Source organism: Podarcis vaucheri, assembly GCF_965113315.1.
Source record: "Podarcis vaucheri genome assembly, chromosome: 13".
In the NCBI taxonomy this organism is placed as follows: domain Eukaryota; kingdom Metazoa; phylum Chordata; class Lepidosauria; order Squamata; family Lacertidae; genus Podarcis; species Podarcis vaucheri.
The window spans coordinates 53,800,041-53,828,017 of record NC_138751.1 but is presented as its reverse complement, the minus strand read 5'-3'; the positions used below and the strand labels follow the sequence as shown (position 1 = coordinate 53,828,017).

At 45.8% G+C, this 27,977-nt stretch overlaps 2 protein-coding genes across 5 annotated transcripts in view; both read left to right on the top strand.

Moving 5' to 3' along the window:
* COBL (cordon-bleu WH2 repeat protein) overlaps nt 1-5,799 on the top strand; it is a 206,859-nt gene extending 201,060 nt beyond the window's left edge. Inside the window, exon 18 of the transcript XR_014212795.1 lies at nt 5,720-5,799. The gene's annotated coding sequence lies outside the window, so the exon portion shown is untranslated. The remainder of the gene's footprint in view (nt 1-5,719) is intronic.
* The window catches only part of GRB10 (growth factor receptor bound protein 10), a 100,449-nt gene extending 79,910 nt beyond the window's left edge, over nt 1-20,539 (top strand). For all 4 annotated transcript variants that reach the window (XM_082194900.1, XM_082194903.1, XM_082194901.1 and 1 more), the window contains 7 exons: nt 3,714-3,812; nt 6,222-6,299; nt 8,162-8,278; nt 10,441-10,507; nt 10,939-11,026; nt 12,498-12,591; nt 16,149-20,539. In XM_082194900.1, coding sequence (XP_082051026.1) covers nt 3,714-3,812; nt 6,222-6,299; nt 8,162-8,278; nt 10,441-10,507; nt 10,939-11,026; nt 12,498-12,591; nt 16,149-16,295 — 690 coding nt within the window. In that variant the 3' untranslated portion in view covers nt 16,296-20,539. The remainder of the gene's footprint in view (nt 1-3,713; nt 3,813-6,221; nt 6,300-8,161; nt 8,279-10,440; nt 10,508-10,938; nt 11,027-12,497; nt 12,592-16,148) is intronic.
* The last annotated feature ends 7,438 nt before the right edge of the window (nt 20,540-27,977 follow it).

Sequence of the window (27,977 nt, the reverse complement as noted above, 5' to 3'; positions counted from 1 at the left end):
GAAGTGGGGCGGATGGGGCAGCTGTTCCTGCCCCCTTCGGAACATCGTTCCGAAGTGGGGCGGATGGGGCAGCTGTTCCCGCCCCCCCTCCCTCCTTCGGAACATCGTTCCGAAGTGGGGCGGATGGGGCAGCTGTTCCCACCCCACCTCCCCCCTTCGGAACATCGTTCCGAAGTGGGGCAGCTGGGGCAGCTGTTCCCGCCCCCTCCCCCCTTCGGAACATCGTTCCGAAGTGGGGCGGATGGGGCAGCTGTTCCCGCCCCCCCTCCCTCCTTCGGAACATCGTTCCGAAGTGGGGCGGATGGGGCAGCTGTTCCCGCCCCCCTCCCCCCTTCGGAACATCGTTCCGAAGTGGGGCAGCTGGGGCAGCTGTTCCCGCCCCCCTCCCCCCTTCGGAACATCGTTCCGAAGTGGGGCGGATGGGGCAGCTGTTCCCGCCCCCCCTCCCCCCTTCGGAACATCGTTCCGAAGTGGGGCAGCTGGGGCAGCTGTTCCCGCTCCCTCCCCCCTTCGGAACATCGTTCCGAAGAGGGGCAGCTGGGGCAGCTGTTCCCGCCCCACCTCCCCCCTTCGGAATATCGTTCCGAAGTGGGGCGGCTGAGGCAGCTGTTCCCGCCCCACCTCCCCCCTTCGGAACATCGTTCCGAAGTGGGGCGGCTGGGGCAGCTGTTCCCGCCCCACCTCCCCACTTCGGAACATCGTTCCGAAGTGGGGCGGCTGGGGCAGATGTTCCCGCCCCCCGCTTCGGAACAGCGTTTTAAAATGCTGGGGGTCGGCAGCGAACGCTCCCGACCCCCAGCATTTTAAAATCTCCCCGGGACAGAGACTTCTCTGCTGTCCCTTGGAGATTTTAAAATGCTGGGGGTCGGCAGCGAACGCTTCGCTCCCGCCCGCCAGCACTTTTAAGATCGCCTGGGGCAGGCGGGGGGAAGGCAGGCGGGGGGGGGAGCAAAGACTTTTGCCCCCCGCCGGCCTTCAGAAGAGGTCCTCTTCTGAAGGCCGGCTGTGGGCGAAAGTCTTTGCTCCCGACCGCCAGCATTTCCCTATGGGCTTTCGTATTGCGATGCAAGCCCATAGGGAAATTCGTCTTGCGAAGCGCCTCCAAGACAGAAAACCCTTTCGTCTTGCGGGTTTTCCGTCTTGCGAGGCTGGGGGGGGGGAAAGGGCTTCTCTTCCCACCCCCAGCATTTTAAAAAACCCTGGGACAGCGGAGGACTTCTCCGCTGTCCGGGCGATCTTAAAATGCTGGCGGGCGGCATTTTAAAATCGCCCCGGACAGCGGAGGACTTCTCCGCTGTCGGGGCGATTTAAAAGCCCCTGGGAAGGCTAGGCAGGGGGGACAAAGACTTTCGCCCCCCGCCCGCCTTCAGAAGGTGTTCCCACCCCCCTGCCCGGCTTCGCAGCAGCGCTACGAAGCCCGGCAGCTGGGGCAGCTGTTCCCGCCCCCCTCCCTCCTTCGGAACATCGTTCCGAAGTGGGGCGGATGGGGCAGCTGTTCCCGCCCCCCTCCCTCCTTCGGAACATCGTTCCGAAGTGGGGCGGATGGGGCAGCTGTTCCCGCCCCCTTCGGAACATCGTTCCGAAGTGGGGCGGATGGGGCAGCTGTTCCCGCCCCCCCTCCCTCCTTCGGAACATCGTTCCGAAGTGGGGCGGATGGGGCAGCTGTTCCCACCCCACCTCCCCCCTTCGGAACATCGTTCCGAAGTGGGGCAGCTGGGGCAGCTGTTCCCGCCCCCTCCCCCCTTCGGAACATCGTTCCGAAGTGGGGCGGATGGGGCAGCTGTTCCCGCCCCCCCTCCCTCCTTCGGAACATCGTTCCGAAGTGGGGCGGATGGGGCAGCTGTTCCTGCCCCCTTCGGAACATCGTTCCGAAGTGGGGCGGATGGGGCAGCTGTTCCCGCCCCCCCTCCCTCCTTCGGAACATCGTTCCGAAGTGGGGCGGATGGGGCAGCTGTTCCCACCCCACCTCCCCCCTTCGGAACATCGTTCCGAAGTGGGGCAGCTGGGGCAGCTGTTCCCGCCCCCTCCCCCCTTCGGAACATCGTTCCGAAGTGGGGCGGATGGGGCAGCTGTTCCCGCCCCCCCTCCCTCCTTCGGAACATCGTTCCGAAGTGGGGCGGATGGGGCAGCTGTTCCCGCCCCCCTCCCCCCTTCGGAACATCGTTCCGAAGTGGGGCAGCTGGGGCAGCTGTTCCCGCCCCCCTCCCCCCTTCGGAACATCGTTCCGAAGTGGGGCGGATGGGGCAGCTGTTCCCGCCCCCCCTCCCCCCTTCGGAACATCGTTCCGAAGTGGGGCAGCTGGGGCAGCTGTTCCCGCTCCCTCCCCCCTTCGGAACATCGTTCCGAAGAGGGGCAGCTGGGGCAGCTGTTCCCGCCCCACCTCCCCCCTTCGGAATATCGTTCCGAAGTGGGGCGGCTGAGGCAGCTGTTCCCGCCCCACCTCCCCCCTTCGGAACATCGTTCCGAAGTGGGGCGGCTGGGGCAGCTGTTCCCGCCCCACCTCCCCACTTCGGAACATCGTTCCGAAGTGGGGCGGCTGGGGCAGATGTTCCCGCCCCCCGCTTCGGAACAGCGTTTTAAAATGCTGGGGGTCGGCAGCGAACGCTCCCGACCCCCAGCATTTTAAAATCTCCCCGGGACAGAGACTTCTCTGCTGTCCCTTGGAGATTTTAAAATGCTGGGGGTCGGCAGCGAACGCTTCGCTCCCGCCCGCCAGCACTTTTAAGATCGCCTGGGGCAGGCGGGGGGAAGGCAGGCGGGGGGGGGGAGCAAAGACTTTTGCCCCCCGCCGGCCTTCAGAAGAGGTCCTCTTCTGAAGGCCGGCTGTGGGCGAAAGTCTTTGCTCCCGACCGCCAGCATTTCCCTATGGGCTTTCGTATTGCGATGCAAGCCCATAGGGAAATTCGTCTTGCGAAGCGCCTCCAAGACAGAAAACCCTTTCGTCTTGCGGGTTTTCCGTCTTGCGAGGCATTCGTCTTGCGGGGTACCACTGTATCTGAAGAAGTGTGCATGCACACGAAAGCTCATACCAAGAACTAACTTAGTTGGTCTTTAAGGTGCTACTGGAAGGAATTTTTTTATTTTGATTACAGTTTCAGTTATCTTGCGGATTTTCTCTTCATCAGGACCTACTAGGAAAGATGATCCGAGATCAGGTTTATTGCGTTTAAGCCCAGATTCCTTTTTTGATCTGAGTGGTTTGTGTCAGCCCCACTTGCTAAATGTTTGTGCCGTGACAGCTGCTGCTCTTAAAATAGACTGAGAAACATCAGAGGAACGAGCTCCCCAGGCTTAGCTTCCTAGTGCTGTCTCTTATATTGCCCTGGTTGTCATGACACAGTAAGCTAAACAATGGCTTACTGGGACCACGCAAATGTGCAGGAGCTGCTCAGTGTTTCCCCCGGCCCTACTTGCTCCCTTGCCATGCTGAGCTAAGCCAAGGATTGACTTACGATGGCGTCACAGGAGTGACTCAGAAAAAGGTAGTTCCATGGATACAGGACATGGTTGGTGAGGAAAGAGCTTAACCACAAGCAAATCTCAAATCACACCTGAACTCTAAACCTATTAAGTGATGTCAGCAAGCCAGCACTCTTGGCCTCTGCTCCTACATCTGCGAAAAGGCGATAATAGCCCTTACTTGCCTTGTAGGATGGATCATGGTTGGTTGCCTTTGCTGTGAGAATAAGTTCTGTTTTGTCTTTGTTTTGTAGCCCAACCGAATGAGAAGTGAAACAAAAGAATTGAGGTTTCTGTGTGCGGATGACGAGCAGAGCAGGACGTGCTGGATGACCGCCTTTCGGCTCCTCAAGGTACCTTAGTCTTGGGGCCAGTTTACATTTATGGTGGCCTTCAGGTGAAGGTCATCGCAAGACTTGTGGTTGGGCCCCCACACCCACGGAGGTGGGTGTTTGAGAGAACTAATCCTGCCATACGAGTTCTAAACAGGCGGATGATGCAATCACAGTGGCCCCCAAATGGTCTGCAAATCGTGTATGTGGTCCCTGCCTGGAAGTCCCTTTTCTCTCAAATCAACAACCATTATAAAAGCATGAACTTGGAATCATTCAGATGGGTATGATGAGTCTTGCTCTTCCTTCCACCCCAGGGGGCAATAACCCGCAAACTATAGCCAGCAGTAGGATTTTGTCACTCCCAGGACTCTCCAAAATGTTTCATTCTTTAAATTTAAAAAAAAAAACAGTTAAACAAAATTCTTACTATTGTAGCAGGGTCACCGCTGTGATACTATGATGCCCCACTGTTTTTTGTGGAGCCCCAACTCCACAATATTTGTTCATATTATATATACACACACACACACAATTTAATAAGGAATGAAAAGAAAATGTAAAATAGTGTAGAATAGCTGATGGGAAAGTGTTTTGAAAGATAACTGCGGTTCATCATGCCCACTTTCAACGTTTGGACATGCCCTATTTGAGATGTGGACCTCATAGAGTTGGCCTTGGGTCACTGTGGCCCTCAGCCTGAAGGCGATTGGCCAGCTCAGCTCTGCCCCATGCGGACCCCCGAACAGACTTGAATGGGAATCTGTCTGCTGCTGGTAAGAACTTGGTGGTTCCCAAATTATTAATTAACAAGTAACTTTACCACTTGAAGGGGCAGCCCAATAAGCTACACCCTGTAGTGCTATGTTGATTCCAATATGCATTTTGACGGCATAATAAACAAATATTGGTGACCTTCTGTTCTTGCCTCTCTGTGGTGACTGACTTCTAGTCACAGACCCAGAGACATACCTAGGCTCCCCTGCACCCTTGGCAAGGAGATGTATTCCCTGTACCCTTGTACCCTTCCAGATTCCTTCCCTGGGGCACCCAGTGGAGCCTGGGTGCCTCACTGGGAGAGCCAGTGTGGTGTAGTGGTTAAGAGCGGTGGACTCGTAATCTGGTGAACCGGGTTCGATTCCCTGCTCCTCCACATGCAGCTGCTGGGTGACCTTGGGCCAGTCACACTTCTGTGAAGTCTCTCAGCCCCACTCACCTCACAGAGTGTTTGTTGTGGGGGAGGAAGGGAAAGGAGAATGTTAGCCGCTTTGAGACTCCTGAAGGGGAGTGAAAAGCGGGATATCAAATCCAAACTACTACTACTCTTCTTCTTCTTCTTCTTCTTCTTCTTCTTCTTCTTCTTCTTCTTCACCTGGAGGAGTGGCCTGGGGGGAAGAACACAGTTAGGCAGGATCCTAGCCGCTCTGAGCCAGAGTGCAGAGCCTTGCTTTTTGCACACACACCCCCCGGCCTGCAACCTTGGCAAGGGCCAATCTGGCCAGCCCCTCCCTAGTGCACCCCTGCACAGACCCCAAGAGGAACGTTTATCCCTCAGACCCATTTTGACAACCTGGAACTGACCACCCTGCCGTCATCATTACTACAGAGCTATTCCAGCAAGAGGTGCAAGAGGGCATTTTCTGTGGTGGCCCCCTCCTCCCTTTGAAACTCACTGCCTTTTAGAGGTGGCTCCACCTCTGGGTGTACTGTATACAGGAGACATAAAACGCTGCACCTTTTAATCACGGCTTTCAAAAATAGGTGACTGTTGTCTGGAAAGGGCTAAGTTGTGCCGGCACCATGGTTTCATCAGCACCGCTGTCTGAAGCATAGCAGCTTATAGCCTAATTCATGTTGCTCCTCAGGTTCAAGGGACGTGGGTGGCGCTGTGGGTTAAACCACAGAGCCTAGGGCTTGCCGATCAGAAGGTCGGTGGTTCGAATCCCCGCGACGGGGTGAGCTCCTGTCGTTCAGTCCCTGCTCCTGCCAACCTAGCAGTTCAAAAGCACGTCAAAGTGCAAGTAGATCAATAGGTACCGCTCCAGCAGGAAGGTAAACGGCATTTTTGTGCACTGCTCTGGTTTGCCAGAAGCGGCTTAGTCCTGCTGGCCACATGACCCGGAAGCTATACGCCGGCTCCCTCGGCCAATAAAGCAAGATGAGCACCGCAACCCCAGAGTCAGCCACGACTGGACCTAATGGTCAGGGGTCCCTTTACCCTTTACCTTTACCTTAACCTTACTTGTGAGTGATTTTTTTGGTCGTTCTGTGTGTTTTAGTGGTTTGATTGTTTTCCATTGTGCTTTATGGTTTTATTATTATGCCACCTGCCCTGGGACCTATTGGTGAAGGGGGGTTAATTAAAGAATTGAATAAACAAAGAAAATAAATACCTGTCTATTCCCCCCCCCCCCGCACTACAATCTGCAGTATGGGATGTTGCTGTACCAGAACTACAGAATTCCGCAACAGAGAAAAGCTGCGCTTCCGCATTTCACCACTCCTATAGTAAGTTTATAATTTTAAGTTCTGTTATAGTCAACTCAGAGTTTAAACAAGAAGCTTCTTGCCCACAACTTTGGAGTTGCCAGATGCGGATCAAGACGAATGCAATTGCCTGGAAAGGGCTAAGCTGTGCCTGGCACCATGGTTTCATCAGCACCGCTGTCTGAAGCATAGCAGCTTATAGCCTAATTCAGGTTGCTCCTCAAGTTCAAGGCTTGGATTCCCAGTTGTTGGTTGGATCACCGCTCCCATCATCCCTGACTGCTACCTCTGCTGGCTGCGGATGATGGGAGTTGCAGTCCCAACACCATCTGAGAACTCAAGGTTGAGAAAGGATGGTAATAAGCACACTCTCCCCCACAATAGTGGGTAAAAGCACATTAATAACAATAATAATAATTTTTATTTATACCCCGCCCTCCCCGGCCCAAACCGGCTAACATCAAATGTATAACACATTAACATAAAATCAGACAATCAGTTAAAATACATTAGAATGTTTTATCATTTTACTGTTGTTAGCCGCTCTGAGCCTGGCTTCGGCTGGGGAGGGTTGGATATAAATTATTATTATTATTATTATTATTATTATTATTTATTATTATTATTATTATTATCCTAAAATCAGATCAGGATCAGAACAAAATCCAGTCAGATGGCAACCCGCAGATTAGGGTTGGGGACCTTAATTGCTCACCAGGCCCAACTGTTTCTGCTGAACTTATATGGGGCTGTGAGAGAAATTGGGAGGCCACTTTCATGCAAGTTCTTCTAATTTCTGGGGAATATTAGACCATGGACTCTGCTGTTGCTAGGCAACAGTTTCTGGTCAATCTTAGCCCTGGAAGTATAGAAACTTGCTCTTGCTAGGCTAGATTCTTATAGGCCAGGCCTTGAAGATTTTCTTGTTCAGACAGGCCAAGAAGTTTAGAAATTAGGTGTGAAAGGATAACCGTGAGAAGCAGTTGGAGTAAAAAGAGTTCAAAAGTCATGGAAGGAACAGAATATATATATATCTGAAGTGTCCAGCAGCCAGTCTCTTCCCCCACCCCCACCCCCAATTTTTTAAATGGAATTTTAATAATGACAATCAGGTTACAGAAAAAAGAAACAAAGGGGGTGGGGGGAATAGCTTAGAGAAAGGAAGGAAACAAAGATAAGTTGTAACATTTGCCAATAAAGAAATATGGGATACAGCAATGGAATTTTCTGAGTCAATAATAAAACATGCCAAGGGGAGAATGATGTATGGTCTTATCATTACAAAGGGTTCCGTGGTCTTAAGTCAGAATGATTTTTAAAAAAATAATTTCAAGAAAGGAAATAGAAAGTAACCTTGAACTGTAGTAAATCCATACACTTGCAGAGACTGGTTAACACCAGGGCTATTCCTGGGCTACTGTGTCTGTATATAAAATAAAATTGGACCGAATGGCAGAGAAGCGCCCTCATAGCCTCCCTGTGCGTACAGAACTGGTTGTGTTGAACTAGCTTTGTATATATTGGATTATAGAAAACCAATAAAAATTGAATGAAAAGAAATGAAGCCAGCTGTACTGTTTTGTGGATCCCAGCCTATAAATGTTAAATGTGAAGCCAGATTCACAAGGCTCCTCACATGAAAGCTTATCCACACTTAGGCCAACGAAAGCTTTGCACAGTGAAAACCCATCACCAAAACCATGTTTACATTTCTTATTCTCCTGGCCCAGCAGAGCAGCATCTGCCTATGGCATGCTAAAAAAAACACCCCAGTCTTTAAAAACTGATAATCTGGAGAAGGGTTGGAGGAGCATGCAAAAATAATAAAAGCAACCAGTAGTTACGTTTTCTAGATAATGCCATTAAAACAATTTTCCTTTCAGAGAAGTGTGTCTGAAAATTCCTTAGTAGCAATGGATTTTTCCGGACAAATAGGAAGAGTTATTGAAAACCCAGCAGAAGCCCAGAGTGCCGCCCTGGAGGAAGGCTATGCTTGGAGGGTAAGGGAGCTTCCGTCTTCGCAGTTGCTGACTGATAACCTCCCGTGGCCATGGCAGCGTAGTGGTCACGACCACCGACGGGAAATTTATTTATGAACAAGGGTCTGAGAAAAGAGCAACTGGCTTAACATTGTCAGAAGTGGGATGGGAGCTGCTGTGGTGGGGCTGGTGGCGGGAACGTCTGAAGGAATTTGATCATGTGAGTGGAGACTGGAAGCACCGCGAATTTCCATCTCAGAGCTCCTGGTTCTCCAAGTTGCTGGTGAGGTGGCAGCTCTATTTGCCAGCCAGAATCCACACGCTTTGAATTCCTCGTGACATTACCAGAAGCAGTGCGGGGGCAGTACTTTGTTGCAGAAACTCAAATTTTGGTAGACCTTGCAATAGCTTCCTGTCATGTTTTCCATTCTGCAATACAGTGGTTCCTCGGGTTAAGTATTTATTTCATTCTGGAGGTCCATTCTTAACCTGAAACTGTTCTTAACCTGAAGCACCACTTTAGCTAATGGGGCCTCCCGCTGCCGCCGCGCCGCCAGAGCACGATTTCTGTTCTCTTCCTGAAGCAAAGTTCTTAACCCGAGGTACTATTTCTGGGTTAGCGGAGTCTGTAACCTGAAGCATATGTAACCTAAAGCGTATGTAACCCGAGGTACCACTGTATTCACAGTAAAATGAGCATGGGTGTGTGCCAAGTGCTGTTTCAGAGGGGCAGCAAGGTTGCGCGCATATGCGAGACGTACGTCTTGGACACGCCCATCACATTAAGAGGTCATATATGTCTTCCTCAGGAGAGCTGAGGTGCTGTCCCCTCTGTTTGAAATATTTATCTCTCTCTTTATCTTGGATCTCTGGGTGGGTGACAGTAATTTGGAAGCAGAACCATAGTATCAGGGGCAGGGCATTCTAAAACTGGGGTGGCACCATGAGAATGCCAATCACTGTAAGGAATACAATTCCCACAGGTTGGACACTGAAGACAGCCTCCTTTTATGATCTTAATTCCTGGGCAGGACTATATCTGGAGAGACGCTGTGCCATTTGGGCTCCAATTTGTTCAGGGCTTTGTAAGTCGTCTGTAGAACCTTGAACTCAGACCAAAAACATATCGACAGCCAGTGCAGATCTTTGAGAATCAACACAATATGGCACATGATTCCAGTCAAATTCAAAAAACTAGTTAACTGCATTTTGGTCCAGAAGCAGCCTTTGAGTTGTTTTCAAGGGCAGCCCCATATAGAGTGAATTACAGTAGTCCAAATTGTTGTTGTTAGTTGCCATTACTATTCCTGCCATTAAATATAATTTAAATGGGATTTAAATTGCATATACAATATAAAGTTAAATGGGCCTGCAGACAATAAGGTGATAGTCTGTGCTGTGTTGGATAATATTGTTATAACAATTGCTCCTAAATGAACTGAAATTTTTGTTTTTACCTCTAATAAGCTGTAGGGTTTTCATGAATTTTGCACCTTGCCTCCAATAGAGATCTCAGATCTGTGTGTGTGTGTGTGTGTGTAACGTGATTTGCATTTCCACAAAAATAATTCAAACTTTAAAAAAAATTCCTCCAAAGATCTCAGAATTGTATAAATGATACTTCTCCTCCCACAACCTCAAATCCCTGTGATTGATTAGAACTAAGTCACAATAAGTGGTCCAAAATCATCCAGGAAGCTTTGTGGTTTAGCAGAGGTTTGAACCCAGGGCTGAAGAAGATACTTGATGGCCTTGATTGACATAGGGCTAATGGCGTGTTGTTGGCTTATCAATGGAGTACTAAGCAGCCTCCCCGTATGCTTAAAAGAGACTTAATTTGATTATTGCTCCATGTGGACAAAAAACCTCTCTCTCACACACACAACCACACTTTTCATCCAAAGAGCATTTTGTAATAGTTGTATAACAATAAAATTGGATTGGAGAAATTTGCTTCAACTTTCCCCCCAATGAGCTTCTTGGCTGATTTGGAAGCCAAATCAAAATTCAACTTTTAATTTTTTAATTTTATTTTTAAGGTACAGAAACTTCTCAATGCATTGCAATACATTTCCTGTCATGGCATGAAGAAACTGAAACTGGGTTAAACGTTTTTATATGCTGTTTTTGCATATAGTAATATTAATAATTTGAGGTTTTGTGCTTGCTTCTTTGTTCTACAGAAACGCAGCACAAGAATGAATATCCTTGGCAGCCAAAGTCCTCTTCATCCTTCCATGCTGAACACAGGTAAGAAAAATTGAAACTGACAAGTATTTGGAGAGGTAGATGATCTCGTATAATTTCTGTGGGAAAGCTGAGACTGTAATTAATTTTCCCTGATTCCGCTGAATTCCGTCAAACTTCAGTGCTCATCTGTGGTTGGATGGTGCCCATGTTGACTAAAATTTAACTTAAATTATATTAAGCCATATTTGCTCTTCTTGTGCCAGAAAGCTAGAGTTTATTCTTTGTCCTTTTAAAAGGGAACGTTGATGTTTAGCTTGAGCCCCGTTCATGTTAAACATTTTGTGCAATGGCTTTTATGTTTGATTCATTTTTTGTGGGAAACCCAGGAGATGGGTGGCGTATAAAAAATAATATATTGATATATTAATTAATTACAGAAGAATTGGGCTACGGTGCTGAATACTAGCAATGACCAGTTATTTCTTCTTCAGTTATTCATAGGACACAAAACTGGTTTCACGGCAGAATCTCTAGAGAAGAATCGCACAGGATTATTAAACAGCAGGGTCTTGTGGATGGGTACGTTCTTCCTCCCAGCACGTGATATTTGCCACTGTGCCGAGTGCCCCAGATACAACCATGATCCAAATTTTCATGTACAGTGGTGCCCCGCAAGACGAATGCCTCGCAAGACGGAAAACCAGCTAGACGAAAGGGTTTTCCGTTTTGGAGGTGCTTCGCAAAACAAATCTCCTATGGGCTTGCTTCGCAAGACGACAATGCCTTGCGAGTTCCTGCGGATTTTTTTCCCTTCCCCCCCCTTTTTCTAAGCCGCTAAGCCGCTTATCAGCTGATCTGATCAGCAGATAAGCCGCTAAAAGCCCTAATAGCGCTAATCCGTTAATGGGCTTGCTTCACAAGATGAAAAAACCACTAGACGAAGAGAATCACAGAATGGATTCTTTTCGTCTTGTGAGGCACCACTGTAAAAGTACCTAGTTTACCTAGTCTGAAAAGACCACGGCATACAATCCTTGGCGAGGGCTGGGGGTGGGGAGGAAATGGGGTGGCATATTATTTTACTGAAGGTTTGTAGGATCACAGGATGTAGCTCAAAATGTTGTCTACTGGCATCACCTTTCCAGGGTCTTCTCAGGCTGCCTGGCGATGCCAGGGTTTTAATTTGGGACTTACGTTACGCTTCCCTATGAATGCTCAAATGTTCTGCATATATTCTCCTCGCTCTGGCCTGCAACCGTGATGGTGGGTAATTAAAAAGACTTATATTGATCTGACTGTTCACGAGCATTTCCAAGGTTGCAAGGTTTGTCATAATTTCATCAGCCAAATTTCAAATTAGTTAGAGTTAGACTCTAATGTGTGCTGGTGTCAACAGACTGGTTGGACACAGAGGAATGGTGGGAGGAACCAGATGGCGAACCCCAAGGGAGGAAGGCTCAGAGCCCAGGGATTGGTGGTGGGGCAATGATGAGAGGTCAGAGGGAGAAGACCGGGGAAAGGAGGTGTTGGAAGAGGCAGCAGGGCTTAGGGAGCAGAACCTGGGGAGCTGGGAGAGTCTGTGGCAGTGATAAGTCCAGAATTCGAGGCAGAAGCAGGAGAGAAGGGAAGCCAAGAGACATAGAGGAGCCCTGTTGGTGAAGAAGCATGTGACAAGCTCCCCGCCCTCCGGTCTCCCAGAACCAGAAGAGGGGTGAAAAGGGCAGAAGACAGGGTGGCGGCATGAAGGCACAGTCTCAGACAGCTTGTGAAAAACACTGGAGAAGAGGGGACTTGGGCAGCTGTGAGGAGGACCTTCAGTCTTAACAACTGCTTCATGGCCGCAGGACCTGCCAGAGAAAGGTTGCTGTGCTTATTAGGCCTGACACACCTATGCAGATCCTGTTTTTGCTAACAAAGAGTTAACTGCAACTTGCTTGGTGTGATTTACTGCCGGATCGCTCCTGTCAGCTGGTAAAATAATGAAACGGAGATGTTCATTTATTTCCAAATAGTAGTCCATTTAATAATAAAGTACAATATTGCTTCCCAGGTTATTTCTTCTCCGGGACAGTCAGAGTAACCCAAAGGCATTTGTACTTACACTGTGTCACCATCAAAAAATTAAGCATTTCCAGATTTTGCCGGTAAGTACGGCACTTTTAAAAAATGTGGTGCAGAATTCATCATGGGTTTTCTTGATGAAGATTTCTGAAAGACTTTTCAGTTCAACCAATGATAGCATTCAGAAACTAGATTTTTTTTCTCATTTCCTCTCTGTACTTTTCATAGAATATGTTAAGTTGGGCAAGACCTGTTTCCTGATCTGGTCCATCAGTCAGAAGAGGGCAGTTGCTTATCTCCACCCCCCCCCCCAATGCAGCAATGGAGCATTTGAATGTATGTGCATGTATAATCCAATGTTCAAACTGACACTGCAACTTTGGCTGACTTCTGCATAAGTCTGTTCAGGTGTTCTGTCACAGCATAGGCGGCAGAGCTGCACACTGGGGAAAAGGCGCATGGTCTCCTCTTCAGACAATGGACCAGTTCAATCCAGATGTCGTCATTATTATTTCAGAAAACAGGGCTGAATTTAGAAACCTTTATCTGTATATGCACACTCATCTTCCATGTGTAATACTCAGTGAAAGACCTCTAGCCATAGTATTTTCAACATGGACAATACAAATGCCTTTGTTTCTCAGAGAATAACATCCTGAAATGCCAGATTATCTCCAGTGACAGCCAATCTTTAAAATTAATTTACGGTAATTTATTTTGGGCTACAATGTTTGTGATATTTCAGATATATTGGTCTTAACTTATTTTTGTGAAGAAGTTGTTTATATCTTTATGGGACAAAATTGTGAACAAAGCATAATTTTTAATTTTGGCTCTCTTTTTTTATTAGCCAAAAATTAACAAGTGGAAATCCACAATTCAAATTTCAAAATCGTTCCCCCCCCCCCCGTAGCACAAATAATATCACTGTTACAGAAAATGGAAAAGTTCACCCATTTTTTGTGTCCGTTGTGTTTGTAAGGGCTGTTGGTTGTCAGAGGTATCTCACAACAGGTTAATGCCCTTGCCCAGGACCGAGAGCAATGCTCCCTAACCATGTCAAACTGCTGGCTTTTCCCATCAGCCTCCATGAGCATGGATCATACTGTAATGATCATTCCCAACTCACAGAAGATGGTCTAGGACAGTGATGGCCAAACTTGGCCCTCCAGCTGTTTGGGGACTACAATTCCCATCATCCCTGACCACTGGTCCTGTTAGCTAGGGATGATGGGAGTTGTAGTCCCAAACCAGCTGGACGGCCAAGTTAGGCCATCTCTGGTCTAGGAGGACACTGTGGTCAACAGTATCAAAAGCCACTGAGAGATTAAGCAACAGCAACACGGTTTCACTTCCCCATCCCTCTCCCAAAGGTCAGGGCAACCAAGGTCAGTTCTGTCCCCAAAGCAGACATGAACCCAGTCCGAAATGGGTCAAGAGAATCACTTTCTTCCAATAGTGCCTGTAGCTATACCACCACCCTCTCAAGCACCTTACTGCCAAAGGACAGTATTTGTGACCAGGTGATAATTGTCAAGCTCTGCAACTTTCAGGGAGGACTTTCTTTAAAGAGCGCCCACCTGTTTCAGGACATCAGGCACATACTCCTCTTGTAAATATGTGTTAACCACACCCTGGACCTCCTCCTAAAGCTATGATATGGGCAAGAGTCAGGAAGGCATATTGTGGACCAAACCACTGCAAGCACTTCTCCCATGTGACAGCATTCAAGTCAGCACTGAAGGACAATGCAGAGGGATGCAAAACATGACTGTAGACTATCTCAGCTGCAGCTACCTGGACGTAGGAGGAATAATCCTCAACAGGGAGGTGTTTGCAGCAATACAGGAGCACTTGGACATCCACTGATAGACCTCTTTGCCTTCTCCAGGAACCGCCGCTTCCCAAGCTACATGTTTAGATTTCAGATAGCCTGGGCAGAGGCGCAGATACATGGAGTGCCAAAAGGACCACCCTCTTGACTTCTCCTGCTGCAGGAGGATACAAGAGATACAGGTGGAGCAGGCCCCTTTCTAGCCTTGGTTCTCTGAGACCCTCAACCTAGAGACTTCCTTACCCTGGTTCCTGCCGAACAAGGGGGACCTGTTAATTCAATGTGCTCCCCACTTCCTGGCTCAGCCACGTGCCCTAATTAGAATGTAATGTAACTTTTTAACTGTTGGATACCTCTTAACGTCAACTGGAAGATTCATTTTGGTTTGGTGTGCAGAGGCATCCAAGATAACATCCTGTTTCTCAGTGGCTAACATAACCCAAAACTTTGTTCCATCCTTGTGCCTAGCCTGATGTTGTCCATATCCTCTTCACAAAGTCAGCATCATCTTGCGCCCTATAGTTTGGCCTGCCCAGATGCCTCCTCCGTAGTTCTCCTTCCCTAATTATTTTCAAGATGTGTTCTATTTAAACCTTTTTGAGGGACAAAAGTGAGGAAAGAGAACCAGGCTTGGTGGAAAAAAATTAGTTTCATTTCCGGCCTTCCTGGGCAAGTCAAAGATATTAACCCATTGTTGGATACCTTCATGGTGAGCAAGCAATGTTCTGTTCTATACCAGTAATACTAATTTGGTGGGAAGTGGGGTGGAGACAATATAAGAAGGGAAGGGAAGGATAAAATGGTAAAAGGATTGCGGGCAAATGTCCCGCAATCCTTGCGCCCTGACCTAGCCACTGTGATCCACGCGACGGTCACCTCCAGACTGGATTATTGTAACTCACTCTACGTGGGGCTGCCCTTGAGACTGACCCAGAAACTCCAGCGGGTGCAGAATGCCGCAGCGAGACTCCTTATGGGGTCCTCGCTGCGGGATCACATTCACCCAGTGCTACACCAGCTGCACTGGCTCCCGGTAGAGTACAGGATCAGGTTTGAGGTGCTGGTTTTAACCTTTAAAGCCCTAAATGGCCTAGGACCCTCGTACCTAAAGGACCGCCTCTCCTGGTATGTCCCACGGAGGACCTTACGGTCTTCAAACAAAAACATCTTGAAGGTCACAGGCCACAGGCCTCAACCAGAGCCAGGGCTTTTTGGGCTGTGGCTCCAATCTGGTGGAACGCTCTGTCACAAGAGACTAGGGCCCTGCGGGACTTGACATCTTTCTGCAGGGCCTGCAAGACAGAGCTGTTCCACCAGGCCTTTGGCCAAGGCACAGCCTGACCCCCTCCTTTGGTAATCCTCAGAGAACTCTAGCCCAATGGTTGCCATCAATTTGATTTGAACTGATTTTATAATGAATTGATTTTAATGCTGTATTATTTTACTTCGTTAGCCACTCTGAGCCTGGAATTGGCTGGGGAGGGCAGGATATAAATAAAATGTTATTTATTTATTATATTTATTATTGTTGGGACTATGGGCTAAGGGTTAAGTCAAAAGATGGAGCTTTGCTGTGCCCAAAATTTGAAATGGTGAAATTTATATTTTGAATATCCGAATTGTGGATGAGGTAAAACCAACTTTAAACAAGTCTGAAGTATTAGCTCAATTGATAGATGAGCTTCTGTCAGTTGACACCCTTTGCTGATGTGCATCCATCCATTAGTTAGCACCCTAATTTGGTTACATTGCTGTTTAACTTGACATGGTTTTAGTATTTTAATATTTTTTTATTAATTTTTCAAGTGTGAAGATGACGGACAGATATTTTTCAGTCTGGATGATGGGAGCACCAAATTCACTGACCTAATACAGCTTGTTGAGTTCTACCAACTAAACAAGGGAGTTTTGCCGTGTAAACTCAAACACCACTGCATACGTGTGGCCTTATGACCTCTATTTGGATCCATGTGGAAGACCGACTTTGCTCAGTGATGGAAGTTGCTAGAGAAATATTATAAAAGGAAGGTTGACACTGGGGAATTAGCAGAATAGTTGTTCACAAGAATTATGCACCTTGGGGATTTGGAAAAGGATGAATTGAGCAACAGACTGAGATTTTGCTGGTTTGTATAACACCTAAACATGCTTGGTGCTGAGTGTCCTAGCAACCCCTAAAATCAGGAAAGGGTGTGTAAAATCATTAAACAAAACTGGAAACTGTCCCTTGGCTGGTCCATTTAACAGAATCAAGTTTGTGAAGCAAAATTACTGAAAAGAACTCTTGCCCTGGAATAATCTTGAGAATTTAAGACTTAGTGTGTTTACTTTTTGTATGGATCACACTCTACTATTTTTTGTTTTTTGCACTCCTACTTTTTGGATATTGCATATGGCCTATATTAGGAGCTGATAAAGCTTTTACACTTATGCAGGATTTGGGTATTAATCTAAATCCTGTATTTCATGAGTTGCTTCAGCCTAACAAGGATCTAGAAGACAGAAATATGACTTGATGGCTCTGAAAATCAGCAGCTATGTTATGTACCGATGCTCTTGAAGAAACAGTGTGGATACAACTATGGCAATATACACATACCAACATATGTACTCTTTAGAATGATTGGGTTTTTAAAAAAATATATAATGGCTGTAGCTTGTGTGCAGGACACTAATAATAGCTAGTCATGCAAAGGATTCTGATTCTATGCATAAATGTGTTTTAACCCATTTTAATCTGAATGTGTTTTCTCTTCCCCCACATTCTCAGCCTACTTGAGCCCCCTGGTCTGCATGACCCTTTGGGAAAATCCACTGACAAAGGCTAGAGTGACAATATGTATTTGGAACCAGCTTTGGGAGGTGGGGCTTCACTTGTTTAGTCTACATAGTAGGACACAAGTTCAGTGTTTCCTTGCTTTCTGACCATGTCACAGGGCCTTTCGTGCAGGTGTATCACTGTCCAATCTCCTAACCATGGTTGAGAGTTCAAGAGGGCCCCGTGTGTTTGCATTATCCTTCCCTCCAGCCTCTGAACCCGCATTTTCAGTAACCAAAACACAGATTGCAAATAAGTCTTTAACCTTGTTTGCAAATGACTTGGGTCTACAGTTACTTGAAAATGCCAGTAAAGATGTAAGCCTAACTATAATTTGCTCCGAAACTGAAAGAAAGAGGGAAATGGCCATGGAGTGTCCTGGTCTCCTAATTATGGTTAGACTGTTGGATATGGCCGAACTGGCACAGACATAGGGTTGTTTCCAACTAAGTTCTACTCAGAGTAGGCCCATAGAGAATATTAAGGACTTCTGTTACTAATGTCCATTAATTTCAATGGATCTACTCATGAGTGTGACTAACATTGGCTAAAACTCATAGAGTTGTTTTCCTAAGTCAGGCATAGGCAAACTCAGCCCTCCATATGTTTTGGGACTACAGCTCCCATCATCCCTGACCACTAGTCCTGTTAGCTAGGGATGATGGTCCCAAAACATCTGGAGGGCCGAGTTTGCCTATGCCTGTCCTAAGTGTTGGCAAGGCAACAGTGATGCCCAGTCAGGTAAATTTGAATAATTTCTTCTTCAGTTGAACTGTGTCTTGCTTGTATTGTGCAGGATTGCCAAAACTTCTGTACAAAACTGTGGGCAAAATCCATTGACTGCTCTCCATCCATTTCAGACCTGCGCAAAGAAAAGTTATGCAAGTGCCACCAGAATGATTGGGTGATAATATGCAGTAGTGCTGGATTAATGGCTTGTTTTATTGCTAATAGAAATTGGATATTCAACCCTTCATGCCACTGCTGAATTTACCATTGACAATTCAGTAACCTAATACTTGGGAGTATATGCACTAAAGTATTTATATTAGTTGGTCAAACTAGTTTGTGGCAAACTGGTTTGGTCTTGCTTCATTCCTGGTTCATCATTTAAATAAGGCCCTGGTTCACACACAATGGTAAGCCATGGTTTATTAAACTATGGCTTATTAAGACCGTGGTGTACCATTACATTAAAACCCAGTGGTTTTAACTTCTCATTTCTTTACTGCCAACAAATCATTATGTGAAGTCATCGTTTGTAGGCTTATGAAGCTTGACTTGTTTTAGCTATAGTTTGGCATTGCAAGTGAACCAAGCACCCTTCCTTAACCATGATTTGTTTGGCCACTCCAACCAAAGTGTTCAGCAAGCTACAGAAGTCCGAGGAGAGTGCAGCTGGAAAGCAAAACAAACTCTTGAGAAACAAGCCATATCTTATTTGATCCTTTGTTGAGCAATTCGTCGTTAACTTGTGATTTGTTGAACAAACTGTGGCTTATCATTATATGCAAAGCAGGTATTTTCAAGGCCTGTTTTAGGCTCTCTAAAGCCTTCCAGGTGGGCATGGAGCAAATAATACCTGACCCAGCTTTAATCCAAATTGATAAATAGAAATTTGGGCACATATGGTAAGTAAATTGCAGGCGGCATAGTTAGGTTGGCTCAGAAGCTACCAGCTGCCTTCATGGGGAGACACATTTTGGAGGGCTTTATAATATCTGAACCAGGACAATCTCTTGTTAAATGTTTCATTTGTTCCATGTTCACATTGCTGTGCTTTTCCTTCTGGCGGTAGCTAGCATTAGAGGAAGGTCAGTGCTGGTTTGATTTCCCATTGGATTGCCATACGGTTTGTGACTGTCAGACTTTGAATATCATGGTTAATACACACATGATGTGCTTTGTGTACTTTGCACGGTTTGTAAAGCAAGAAGTGTATTCACCCTAGGAATGTTCAGAATTACTGTTGCAAAATCAATTTTATCTCTACTGATTATCTCATGTAACTAATAAATAGCCCATCCTGCTGGCTGAAGTTGGAAAAGCAGTTCTTTATTCACAAGGTATTCTTATAGCGGTGAGAGTAGCTTAAGAAAAAATAACCAGCTTGAGTCACATATACCAGCTGAATTATCAATGGTATAGAAACACTGTATCTTAGTTTACAGAACACATTCTAGTAGCTTTGCCCCCATGAAATGTCTACATATAAAATGAAGAAACTTGACTTAGTTTTTATTAGAAACTTGCTGGTTTAATATGTGCATATTATTATTTTTGTCAATGTTCTTTAGACATCATATTAAGCTAAATTTTATCTTTGATTTCACTCTGCATTTTCTGTTTCACCCCTCCTATATATATTAAAAATGATTTAACATACTCATTCTCTAGTTTCAATAAGACCATTTAGACTTTTGAGATAAATTTGTGTCTTAACTTAGTTTTCAGCAAATTTAAAAAATTGTTTTGCATTGTTTCATGTTTATAAAACTTGCATTCTTTGACTATCATAATTTTCTATGTAGATAGCTGACTATTTTGTACACCCAACTTTAAAATGAGCTATTTTAAAGAAATGAGCCACATCAGAGTGGCAGCTACTTTACTAGAGCACATCATTATTGCTCCTCCCTTTTTTTTGGTTTTGCTGGAAATGAAATTGTTAAAATCCCACCTTAAACATTTGCAGCAGATACAGCTGGTTGGCTGCTTCAAAACCAAGGACTGAAGGACATTTGACTTCTTTTGTATTTAAATGACATGAATGTAAAGAGGGACGCTCAGGGTTGTTTCTGGAGCCTGTTGAATTTTTATCATTTGTTTTTGTTTGCCTGTGATCTTTATTTTCTAAAATAAAATACTTCATGTAGCAATCTTGGAATATGTTGAGAAGGAAAATGTCAAACCATCTGGTAAAAAATAAAATTAAATTAAAAAACCAGTAGGTAAGTTATAGAACAGTAGGTGTTTGAAAATGAACAGCTTTTTTATTTGTTGAATTAATCTTGAAGAAACATGTGCCTCAGTTTTTAGATGTTTTGTCTTCTCTTTTCTGCACTAAGTACCTGACCGTTTTGACCAATCAATGCACCTTTCCAGTGGCAAGACTTGCTTATTGTAAATTATATTGTCACAATGCAAGACTTTTTAGTGACTGTAATATGGAATAAAAGTTAAGTTTTCAGGGAATGCAAAAGGTATTAATTTAAGAGACAAAACCTCTTACTCAATATGCATTTGCTTCATAACTGTAAATAGCTTTGTGGGGGGGGGGTTGTGAAGCTAATTGTAATCTTTCAGGTATTTTTGTACAATTGAGGGACTGATTCTGTTTCTTGTAACTAGAAATAAACATTCATACAATTGTATTCAATTTATATTATTAGTAATGATTTGTTTCTGATGTTGGTAGAGGGTACATTTGCCAGACTAATCGAAACTACTCATCAGCTACAGTAAATTACCTATTTATGTGGGCCAATGACCATTGATGCTGCTACCACTAGTGAGGTTCTCTCAGATCCTTCCATACATTGAGAAGATGCCCGAGGGGGTTGTGTTGGGTGGTCCTGCTCTGCACATTGGCAATGCGTCTCGTATTAAGGGTTTCTGTATACGTGTGCCAACAACATAAGCACATAATGTCTTTCACGCAAGATGAAATCTTCATTTGCCCTGGATCTCTCTTGAAGGAGATACATTCATACGTACATTCATAGCCATTGAGAGGCAGTGTGGTGTGGTTAAGAGCGGTGGACTCGTAATCTGGTGAACCGGGTTCGCGTCTCCGCTCCTCCACATGCAGCTGCTGGGTGACCTTGGGCTAGTCACACTTCTCTGAAGTCTCTCAGCCCCACTCACCTCACAGAGTGTTTGTTGTGGGGGAGGAAGGGAAAGGAGAATGTTAGCTGCTTTGAGACTCCTGAAGGGGAGTGATAAAGCGGGATATCAAATCCAAACTCCTCCTCCTCCTCCTCCTCCTCCTCCTCTTCTTCTTCTTCTTCTCCTCCTTCATAGGACCCCTTCAAATAAGCACCAGCACATGGCTGGCAGGGTGTATGTCTGTTAGCTGCATCCACAGGGCAGAGCTGATGGGCACAGTCCCATTCTCCCGCTCAATATGTGAGGGATATATGCTGGAGCGCTTAGTTTCATTGACACATTGGTTTCCTAAGGCCAAAGAATTCCATATTATGGCATGCCCTATTTACCGGAAGGAGATGAGCTTCATGGACTTCCCAGTGTTTCTTCAGTGCCCAATCTGTTTTGAAATGCAACGTTGCACTACAACAAGTGCACATGACTTCTCAATAGCTAATTTGACCAGTGGTCTTTGGGATGACATGTGAGGTTGAGGAAATTGCATTCATCCGACAATAGCTTCCCTAATTGGGGGTGTGACTGAACTACCTTGGAAACCATTATGTGAAAAAGATAAACTTAATTCATTTCAAAGCACAAGTCTGAACTTTCTGATTACAGGCCAGCAACAGGTATACAAAAAAGATATTTCATATCCGACCTGTCACATCTTCAAGCGTGAGCAGAAGCTATGCCAGTTAGGCCGGGTGATGTTAACTGATATTCTGAAAGTTGAGGGAACAACTCAAAAACAGAAGGATGGTGGAGGGTGACACAGCAGAACATTTCACAACTGATTTCGTGAGAGATGATAACAGGTTTAGCAGTCTGTGACCTTGCTGTTGCACCTCTGTTTCTGTTTGCCCTTGGACAGTAAAAACCCTTGCAGTCCCAGGGGAAAAGGATCACATAACAATATAACATCTAGGCAAAAGATCCGACTGCTAACACTCAGTGGCTTCCCCAGGACACAGTTGCTCCTCACTCTCCCCACTTGCCAAACAACAGAATAGCATTTTAGGAACGTGTGTCAAAATTGGGGGACAACAGGATTAAGTTCTCCACAGCTGTAATGTCTCAAGAAGGAAGTACCTCAAGGAGACACAAGGAAAACTCTTATTAGAAATCCACTAGATTTCTAGAAGTGAGCTGTACGTCATCTGAATGATACATAAAACACAAAAAATTACCTGGTAAGGAAATGTCAAGAAAAACTGAATAAAGTGCTGCCTGAATGCAGTGACATATAACACTGGAGATGTACCTATAAGACAGTGTAAATTAATAAAACTATCCTAGATGGCTCATGTAAGCTGCCAAGCATTGAGCAAGTCTGCATGGTAACAATGGGCGGTTAAACTATTTAGTTAATGTGCTAAATAACGCCATCTATATAGAAATATTTACTGAACAGACAACATCTGGTTAGCTGTAGTGAAGATTTCACAGGAAATGTGAATTTGTGGGGAGAGTATTAATGGTTTCTGACACAAGTATTTTAACTGGTAATGGGTGTGGTGGATTGGAGATAAAACGGGACCTTAGGTTACCAACCAGGACTATGTGTTGACCTCTGTGTGTGCACATAACACCATGGCATGCTCATGTCCCTCTTGCTTATGGATTTACAATTGAAGGGCCAACTGTTCATATTCAGGGTGGTGTAGGATTTGGCCAAGCCCTCCAGTTGCTGATCCCTGTCGGTTTTTTCCTTTTTTTGCTGGAATTATTAATGGCTGTCAATGCACGCTAAATATTTCCCATGCAAACATTTATAGTAGGTTGATTCCAGGAATCATAATGATGCAAGTTACAAGTGCTTGTATATCTGTACCTTGTAACTGACACAAATATACGATACCAGTATGATTCAAAATTGGTTTTGCAACATCTTGATCAAAGGGCCTTAATGTCTGTTTTGTTAAGGCTAGCGGTGTGCAACCGACAGCACTTATATAGGTGTTCTGTCAAACACATCTAAGCAACTAATGGAGCTAATGACAAAACAAGCAAGATGATCTCCCAGTTTCTCTCCAGCAATGCAAAATTCATTTATTTCAGTAAGAAGCAACCTCTATTTTAAAATTTCCTTTCGAGACTGATGAGCGAGGCTTTAACAAAGTTAGGTTGCAACCTTATGCATGAATGTCTGGGAGGAAGGGATGTCATGGATGTCAAGGGAAGTAATAGTGCCACTGTATTCTGCTCTGGTCAGACCTCACCTGGAGTACTGTGTCCAGTTCTGGGCACCACAGTTCAAGAAGGACACTGACAAACTGGAACGTGTCCAGAGGAGGGCAACCAAAATGGTCAAAGGCCTGGAAACGATGCCTTATGAGGAACGGCTAAGGGAGCTGGGCATGTTTAGCCTGGAGAAGAGGAGGTTAAGGGGTGATATGATAGCCATGTTCCAATATATAAAAGGATGTCACATAGAGGAGGGAGAAAGGTTGTTTTCTGCTGCTCCAGTGAAGCGGACACAGAGCAATGGATCCAAACTACAAGAAAGAAGATTCCACCTAAACATTAGGAAGAACTTCCTGACAGTAAGAGCTGTTTGACAGTGGAATTTGCTGCCTAGGAGTGTGGTGGAGTCTCCTACTTTGGAGGTCTTTAAGCAGAGGCTTGACAACCATATGTCAGGAGTGCTCTGATGGTGTTTCCTGCTTGGCAGGGGGTTGGACTCGATGGCCCTTGTGGTCTCTTCCAACTCTATGATTCTATGAATTCCTATTGAACTCAGGAGCAGGTCTTTTGAGTCAACAGGTATTAAACTGCACTTACAGTACTTGGGGGGGGGAGATTCTTTTTTTTCAAATGAGAGATCAAATAATGTTGAGAGTGAAGCAAAAGAAGTCAAAACCCAGGCACATTCCACACCAGCCTACTACCTCAACTGGCATGAGTTGTTTTATTATAGCAGTTTTTTTGTGCAGGGTCGCATAGCAGAATCAGTCTTTTGTGCTTTATTGTCCGGGTACTACCTTCTTTCTTTGGCCTTTAACACTTTGGCCTCCCTGAATAAAAATCTAATTTTGCAGGTGCCCCGTGAGCAAATCGTTTTCTCCTGGCACTGCTTTACTGCTGATACTCTACTATTAATGCTATACTAAGGCAATTTTAAGGGAGCAGTTACCCTATTAAAACCCTTTAGCCAAATTGCCCTTTTATTCCCACAATCCCAGTTAAGTCTCACCAACAGGAGGAGATGGCTATCAGTGTCTACCAGCCATGTTGGCTATGCTCTACCTTGACAGAGGAAGCATCGCTTCTGAGTACCAGTTGCTGGAAAACATAGGAAGGAAGAGTACTGTTGCACTCAGGTACTGCTTGTGGGTTTTCCGCAGGCATCTGGTTGGCCACTGCGAGAACAGGACGCTGGACTATATGGGCCAACGGTCAGATGCAGCAGTCTATTCTTGTGGAAGCCTCTTTTTGTTCCCCTTTACAGACCTTCTGAACACAGGTTTGCCTTGCTATGCCATCCTGGAAATCTTCCCTCTGGTCTCCTCCTACTCACCAGGGCTTCATAGTCCAAGCTGTTCCTACTTTTGCCCTCAGCACAGCAAATTGGCTCTGCCCTTGTCTCTCCAGCTGAAGCCAAGTGACTCAGCTACCCTCACAAAGGGAATAACTTTCTAAGAGCAAGAGCTGTTTGACAGTGGAGCAGACTCCTCGGGAGGTGGTGGGTGCTCCTTCACTGGAGGTTATTAGGTTGGATGGCTACCTTTAGTTGAGATTCCTGCATTGCAGGAGTTTGGGCTGGATGACCCTCAAGGTCCCTTCTAACTCTACAGTTCTGTTTCCATGATTCACCTACCTTTCAGGTCTTCCTTCTTCTTCCTTGATCCTCTTACTCTGCTGCTTTCTTCTGGCTAATTCCACAAACACCAAGCCCCCAACAACTCGTCCTCTCCAACCAACCAACCAACCAACCAACCAACCAACCAACCATCTGCTGACCAGTTGCTTGCTATACATACACTTCTAGTCCAGCCCTGCCCTCTTGGGCTTCCCAATCGGAAGGTCGTGGTTTGAATCCACACGACGGAGTGAGCTCCCATTGCTCTGTCCCAGCTCCTGCCAACCTAGCAGTTCAAAAGCATGCCAATGCAAGGAGATAAATGGGTACTGCTGCGGTGGAAAGGTAAATAGTGTTTCCATGTGCTCTGGCACTCATCATAGTGCCTTGCTGCACCAGAAGTGGTTTAGTCATGCCAGCCATATGACCCGGAAAGCTGTCTGGACAAACACCAGCTCCCTCGGCCTGAAGTGAGATGAGCGCCACAACTCAGGGTCGACTTTGACTGGACTTAACCATCCAGGGGTCCTTGACCCTGACCCTTTACCAGCCCTTGCCAATCACACTGTCTAACTGTATATTCTGAACCTGTACCCACCAATCAAAATATGCATAACATCCTTGTTTTACCCCCTGGCATTTCTAACCCACAGTTGTCAGTTAAGGCCACACACTTTGCCCTAACCCAACAAAAAACTTCCTGCATCAAATACATTGCAATGTACATTACAATACAAATGTCAGAACACATTACGTAGTACCTACCTATTCAAATTTAAATTCAAATAAACAAGATTTCTTCACAGTTGCACTTTTATGAAAAAAGTGCACAATTGTAATATGACTAAATATATATTGCTCAAATATTAAATTGGCTGTGCATTTCTGAAAATGCTCATTATGGAAAAGAACACGTATGGTGTAAATAAGGTGGTTTTCTTGAAAAGTGTTTGATCACTGGAAAAAGATGAGCCGTGCTGCCACACCAATATGATATCAATTTTCACAAAACGTTGTAATTCATCTCTGTATTAATTCCTGCAGTGGAAATATGGATTTTCTGGTCATGTGGTGGGGGGAGATTTCCCACAACAAAAATATTGTGCAATGTTTTTTCTAGGGCCCTTTCTGATAGTTGTCTCAGGACTACAAAATAGTTCTGGCCTTCCAGATGGAGTGGATAACAAGACTGCATACTTTCAAAAGAGAGAAGTGGTGGGACTTCCAGCGAGGCAAGCAGTGGGAAGCACTGGCTGCATGGGAATGGATGTGACCTGTTATTTGTTCATGGCTTGGGGGGCCCATTATAAAATATTGAGGTTTGATGCCCTTGTACCGTGTTTTTGTGCAACAGCGACACCATGGAACCCTGAATCCATAGTTTCAGTGGGCAAGGATTGGATATATGCATGTGTGTGACAAAATTTGTTTATCCCTTGACTCTGAGTGGTTCTTGAGAGTTGCTTGATGGGAAACCCCTGTAAAACCTCAGAAGATGCAGGAGGAGTCATGCCCTAGAACATGACTCCTGCCAGCTGAGAGAGCTCAGTCCACAGACCATCATAGAATCATAGAGTTGGAAGAGACCACAAGGGCCCTCGAGTCCAACCCCCTGCCAAGCAGGAAACACCATCAGAGCACTCCTGACATATGGTTGTCAAGCCTCTGCTTAAAGACCTCCAAAGTAGGAGACTCCACCACACTCCTTGGCAGCAAATTCCACTGTCGAACAGCTCTTACTGTCAGGAAGTTCTTCCTAATGTTTAGGTGGAATCTTCTTTCTTGTAGTTTGGATCCATTGCTCCGTGTCCGCTTCTCTGGAGCAGCAGAAAACAACCTTTCTCCCTCCTCTATGTGACATCCTTTTCTATATTTGAACATGGCTATCATATCACCCCTGAACCTCCTCTTCTCCAGGCTAAACATGCCCAGCTCCCTTAGCCGTTCCTCATAAGGCATCGTTTCCAGGCCTTTGACCATTTTGGTTGCCCTCCTCTGGACACGTTCCAGTTTGTCAGTGTCCTTCTTGAACTGTGGTGCCCAGAACTGGACGCAGTACTCCAGGTGAGGTCTGACCACGAGACTCTTAATCTCAGGGTTGTGGGTTTGAGCCCCATGTTGGGGGAACAGATCCCTTAATTGCAGGGAGTTGGACCGGATGACCCTCCTGATCCCTTCCAGCTGTGCAATTCTATGACTTTGGCTTGCCAGCTGTTTCTGAACTACAACTCCCATCAGCTCCAGCAAGCCAAGGATAATGGGAGTTCTAATTCAGAATCAGCTGGCAGGCCAAATGTGCTTTTGATGCCATGGGTCGAGTCCAGGATTTGTAATGTTTATAGATAGATAGATTCTTTATTGTCATTACACAAGTGCAACATTGCACAAAGTGCAACGAAATTGGATGCCATCCCTTAAAACAACAAAAGCAAGACAACAACAACAACCAAACAAACCACATTCCAGCCACACCCACACCACACCCATCAAACTCCCAGGTCACACTAACGAGTTACAGCATTCAAAAGGGCCACAGCTCTTGGATAGAAACTGTTTTTCAGTCTATTTGTCTTTGACTTGATGTTTCTATATCTTCTGCCAGAAGGCAGTAGTGCAAACAGACAGTGTCCCGGGTGAGATGAATCCTGCAGGATGTTATTTGCTTTCCTAAGACAACGGGAACCGTACAGTTCTTCCAAAGATGGGAGAGGATGACCAATAATCCTTTGGGCTGTGGTTATGACCTTCTGGAGCACCTTCCTCTCCCTAGCTGTACAACTGGAGAACCAAGCACAAATACAGTATGTAAGAATGCTCTCTATGGAGCCTCGGTAGAAGGACACCAGCAGTCTCTCACTCAGATTGTTCTTCTTTAAAAGTCTGAGGAAATAAATTCTCTGCTGGGCCTTCTTCACCAGAGCAGTGGTATGTGCGCTCCAAGTCATGCCCTGATCGATAGCTACTCCCAAAAACCTGAATTCCGCCACCCTCTCCACCCGTTCCCCGTTGATATACAAGGGCTGAATGTCCGCCTTTTTCCCCCTGTAATCCACCACCAATTCCTTGGTCTTAGCCGTATTAAGAGCCAGATTGTTCTCTCCACACCAAACACAGAGCCGCTCCACCTCGTCCCGATAGGCGGACTCAT